General features: G+C 40.0%; 1 protein-coding gene across 1 annotated transcript; it reads right to left on the bottom strand.

The window, feature by feature from the left end:
* Positions 1 to 234: 234 nt before the first annotated feature.
* Positions 235 to 900, bottom strand: LOC138874713 (secreted RxLR effector protein 161-like). The gene has a single exon (XM_070153491.1). It carries the CDS (start codon positions 898 to 900, stop codon positions 235 to 237), a length of 666 nt encoding a protein of 221 aa, XP_070009592.1.
* Between the last annotated feature and the right edge of the window lie 3,670 nt (positions 901 to 4,570).

The raw sequence follows: 4,570 nt of genomic DNA, 5'->3' as shown, positions 1-4,570 counted from the left end.
AGTCATATCAACACATGTCACCGGAGTATACTATTTACAGTATGAAACTGAGTAAGAATTAATCTATATATTTACACAAGTTCCAGATTTCCTAGCAAAAAAAAACTCCTTTTTTATTTTTTTTTCATTGTGCATTCTGAGTTGGTCCAATTAGGTGATCTTAATCATCCCTTACTTTAACCTGCTCCTTTCAAAGTTTTCTCTACTCAGTGCTTTAGTAAAGATGTCAGCAATTTATTTATCAGTAGCACATAATTCTATGGTAATCAATCCTTTCTCGTAGTTGTCCCTTAAGAAGTGATGCCTGACATCTATATGTTTGGTCCTCTTATGATGAACTGGGTTCTTGTTCATGCTATTAGTACTAGCGTTATCACAAAAGATAAGTAAGCAACCAACTTCAATGCCAAAATCCATCAGTTGTTGTTTGATCCACAACAGTTGAGCACAACAAGGGGCAACAACAACATACGCAGCCTCAACAGTGGATAAGGCCACTGAATTCTGCCTTTTAGTAGCCCATGATACCAGACATGACCCAAGAAAGTGTGCCATACCTGAGGTGCTCTTCCTATCCACCAGGAAACCTGCATAGTCAGCATCAGCATATCCCACTAGATTAAAGTTGCTACCTTTAGAGTACCAAAGGCAAATATCAGTAGTGCCTTTCAAATATCTCAGTATCCTCTTGACAGCAGTCAAGTAAGATTCCTTAGTATTTGCTTGAAAACGAGCACAAAGCCCTACACTGAAAACTATGTTAGGTCTGCTAGTAGTAAGATACAAAAGTGAGCCAATCATACCCCTATACAACTTCTGATCAACAGATGAACTAGGTTCATCTATGTCTAATTTAGTATCTGTTGCAGTGGGTGTGTCTATTTTCTTTGATCCATCCATTTTAAACTTCTTAATCAATCTTTTGCATATTTCTGCTGATGGATCATGGTTCCATTTGGGTTTTGTTTGATCTGTAAGCCTAAGAAAAAGTTAAGCTCACCCATCATACTCATTTTAAACTCACTCCCCATTGTAAGCACGTGATTTTTGACCCTCCCCGAGAATTTTCACATTTTTAGCATGAATATGTGAAATTGGGTCCAGTATAGCTATTTTAACTATTTTTACTTTATTTCGTTGCAAAAAGAAAAAAAATCAAAAATTATATATATAAATTTTAGTTTATGTATCTCTCATAAGCTTGAAAAATACAAAAATTGCACTTTATTTTTGTACTTTATATAATTTCGAAAATTACAGAAAAATAAATAAAATATAGTTCTATTAAGGTTTTATAGTCATTTTAACTTTGAAAAATACAAAAAATATTACTTCATATTTTCTCTTAATATTGAAAAACGAAAATTACAAAAAAATAGTTTTATTAATATTTTGTAGCTATTTTAAACCTTGAAAAATATTTAAAAAGATATAGTTTTGTTTAAATACTAGTCTTATTTTTGGTAGTTATTTTGCTTACATAGGACTAGTTAAGCAACGTGTTCCTATTTCTCGGGTCCGGGCAAAAGAATAATATTCGGGTTTAAACTACCCGGTTTTAGGCCTAATTTTCGGACCTAGCCCATAATAAACCGTGTCCAGGACACGTGGGGAACCCCACCACGCGTGGGGGACATATGCCTCGAACCCCACCACGCGTGGGGCTCATTTTCATGGGCATTGCATTACAAAAACACGGACAAACACAAAGGAAAAGGGGGATTTTGAGGAATTTTGAAAAGGGGGTACTGTATAGCTTCTTCTTAAAAAGAAGAAGAAGAAAGAAAACCTACGAAAAAAAACCAGGGGGACCAACAAACAGACTTTGGAAAAACTTGGAAAATATACTACTGTTCACGCTTCTTCTTCAAGAAGAAGAAGAAGCAAAAAACCCCACAGGAACCCTACTGTCCAAAAACCTATCCACAGCCCCACCATCGTCAAAACCACCCAACACCCTCGTCGTCAACCACCGCTGCCCCATCGTCGGAGCTCCAGCTCCAGTCCGGCACCTTCCCATCGCCAAACACCTACCCAAACCACCACCAAAACCAACGAAAACCCTACCATCATCAACGACCCCTACTGTCGCAGCGAGGACGACCACCAACAAACCATCACCCTCCTCCTCCCAAACTCCATTCCCCACTTCCCCTTCGCCGGAACTACCATCATCGACCACCCCGTCTCCTCCCAAGCTCCATCAACGACCTCCACTATCCGAACGCCACCCCACGTCAAAAGGAGCAGTCGACAAAAACCAGTCCACAAAAACCTCCGACCACCCATAATCATCGTCACTCCTCCACCTCCGTCAACAACCAAACAGACCTCCATAGCTGCTCCTTTCATCACCTCCAACGACCCCTTTGTTGCAGCTTCTCGCAACAGTTGCTGCGTCGAAAAAATACAGCAGCTGTTGCTGCGTCGCTGCGTTGCTGAGTAGCTCAGCCGTTGCTTCAGTCCGGTGAGGTTGTTTTGTTCGTCGAGGTCCGGTACGTCGAGGCGCTGTCCGAGGTTCCGTCGTTGTTCTTCGTTCAGAAAGGTCCGGCTTAAGTTCCGTCAGAATTGTGTTTGTCGCTCTGAGTTTGTCGAGGTGCAAAGGTTAGTAAACCTCGATGTATTAGATAAATAAACTTACGTTGAATGTTTGAGATGCAATATAAAAATTGGTATGGAAATTTTCTGCCTATGTTTCATTGTCTGCATTTTGGTTCATTTTCATGTTATGTTATTATTGTTTATTTTGATGTCGTTTAATTAAGTTGGACTAGTCGTCCTATGACACAAGTTTGACGTTAATCTGTTCGTCCTTTCCTTCGGTTAGGTCATTCGAAAAAATAGTATTAGTGCATGCTGTTACTACTACCGAAACACTCATTCACTAAACTCCTTTTATTAAACTTTTAACAAGTCATGGGATTTTAGTTGTAAAGAGGCCGTAAGTTTTAGTATTGTTAAAGACATAAAAATGGCATCCTTTAAAAAAATAAAAAATAAAAATATAATAGTAATAATAAAGAATAAAATGAGACGAGCCTCGCCGAATAAAAGGGACAAATTGCGGGGCCCTCACAAAATATATGTATTAAATACTTAGATTCCGGGATGGGCCGTTTAACAAATTTCACGGCCCTCCCCAAAAATAATAATGCGCTAGTTGCTTTAGGCGCGCCTTTAATAATGTTATCTCCCTAAACTCGGGTGCACATTTATGTGACCCAAATCCAAATCTCAACGGAGTCGAAATATGTCTCTAGTCACGGGCGCATTGATTGTGGCGTGGCCCGAGATGCATTTCCATGACGTTGCAAATTCCTTTAAAAAATAAGAATGAGATGAGCCTCGCCAAATAAAAATACAAATTGCGGGGCCCTCAGTAAATACTTGTTTTAAATTACTTAGAATTCAGGAGGGCCGCTTAGTGAATTTCGTGGCCTTCCCAAAATAATAACGCGATAGTCTCTTTAGGCGCGTGTTTAATAATTTACTTTCTTAAGCTCGGGTGTGCATTTCATGCGACCCAAATCCAAATCTCAAAACATCAAATAAAATGCGTTCCGGATTGTGGGTGCATTTCATGTGACGCAGTCCAAAGACGTGTTTTAAGCGATGTTCACATTCTTGTAAAAACAATAATAATAAAGCGGTTAAAAGTCAAAATTTGCACATAAGTTCATACTTGTATAAAATCAGATAATCAAGCCGAATATAACAATTGAGCGACCGTGCTAGAACCACGGAACTCGGGAATGCCTAACACCTTCTCCCGGGTTAACAGAATTCCTTATCCGGATTTCTGGTACGCAGACTGTAATATAGAGTCATTCTTTTCCTCGATTCGGGATTAAAATTGGTGACTTGGGACACCCTAAATCTCCCAAGTGGCGACTCTGAAATAATTAAACCAATCCCGTTTCGACTGTCCTTTAATTGGAAAAAACTCCCTACCCCCTCGGGTGCGGAAAAAGGAGGTGTGACAGCTCTGGCGACTCTGCTGGGGACGAAACACCCAGAACCACTGGTTCAGGGTTAAGAATTCGAGCTTAGAATAATTGTTATTATTTGGCTTTATTTATTATCTGATTATTACATGTTTTGAGCCTAATGTGCTAAATGCTGCTTTTACCGCTTTGATATTATTTGAACTGTATATAAATTGTGCCGAAACCTTTCTCTTCTTACCTCCGGGGATGTGCTTACTGGTTGAGACTCCCTATTCTGTTAGTGTCATACCCTAAATAAAAGAGGCTCGGAAAGTTTCTAAGCCGGCTGGCCTTTTGGTTCCCGGAAAGGAGCTCCTTCCTCAGCTCGAGTTGTCCGCTCGGGTACACTGTCTAGAACACCGACCCAGGTTTTTGAACCTAGTATAACAAAGCCACATGCCGGATCCCTAGTAGGAACGTTTATTTGCATCATGTGCATTTGACTTAGGGGACTCAACACAGGGGTTGGGTCCGTCTAGGACAAGCAACCTGAAAATAATAGACCATCTTATGGCATCCTATGTGCTACATGTTATATTCAGTCAAGGGCGAATGGGTCATTTGGTCATTTCCAGCATGATGTT

The sequence above is a fragment of the Nicotiana sylvestris genome, chromosome 8 (genome assembly GCF_000393655.2).
Source record: "Nicotiana sylvestris chromosome 8, ASM39365v2, whole genome shotgun sequence".
Taxonomy (NCBI): Eukaryota; Viridiplantae; Streptophyta; class Magnoliopsida; order Solanales; family Solanaceae; genus Nicotiana; species Nicotiana sylvestris.
This window is presented reverse-complemented; position numbering and strand designations above follow the sequence as displayed.

Bases quoted from the DNA above. Each gene is read 5' to 3' on its own strand.
- LOC138874713 (XM_070153491.1), bottom strand. From the start codon at position 900: ATGGATGGATCAAAGAAAATAGACACACCCACTGCAACAGATACTAAA.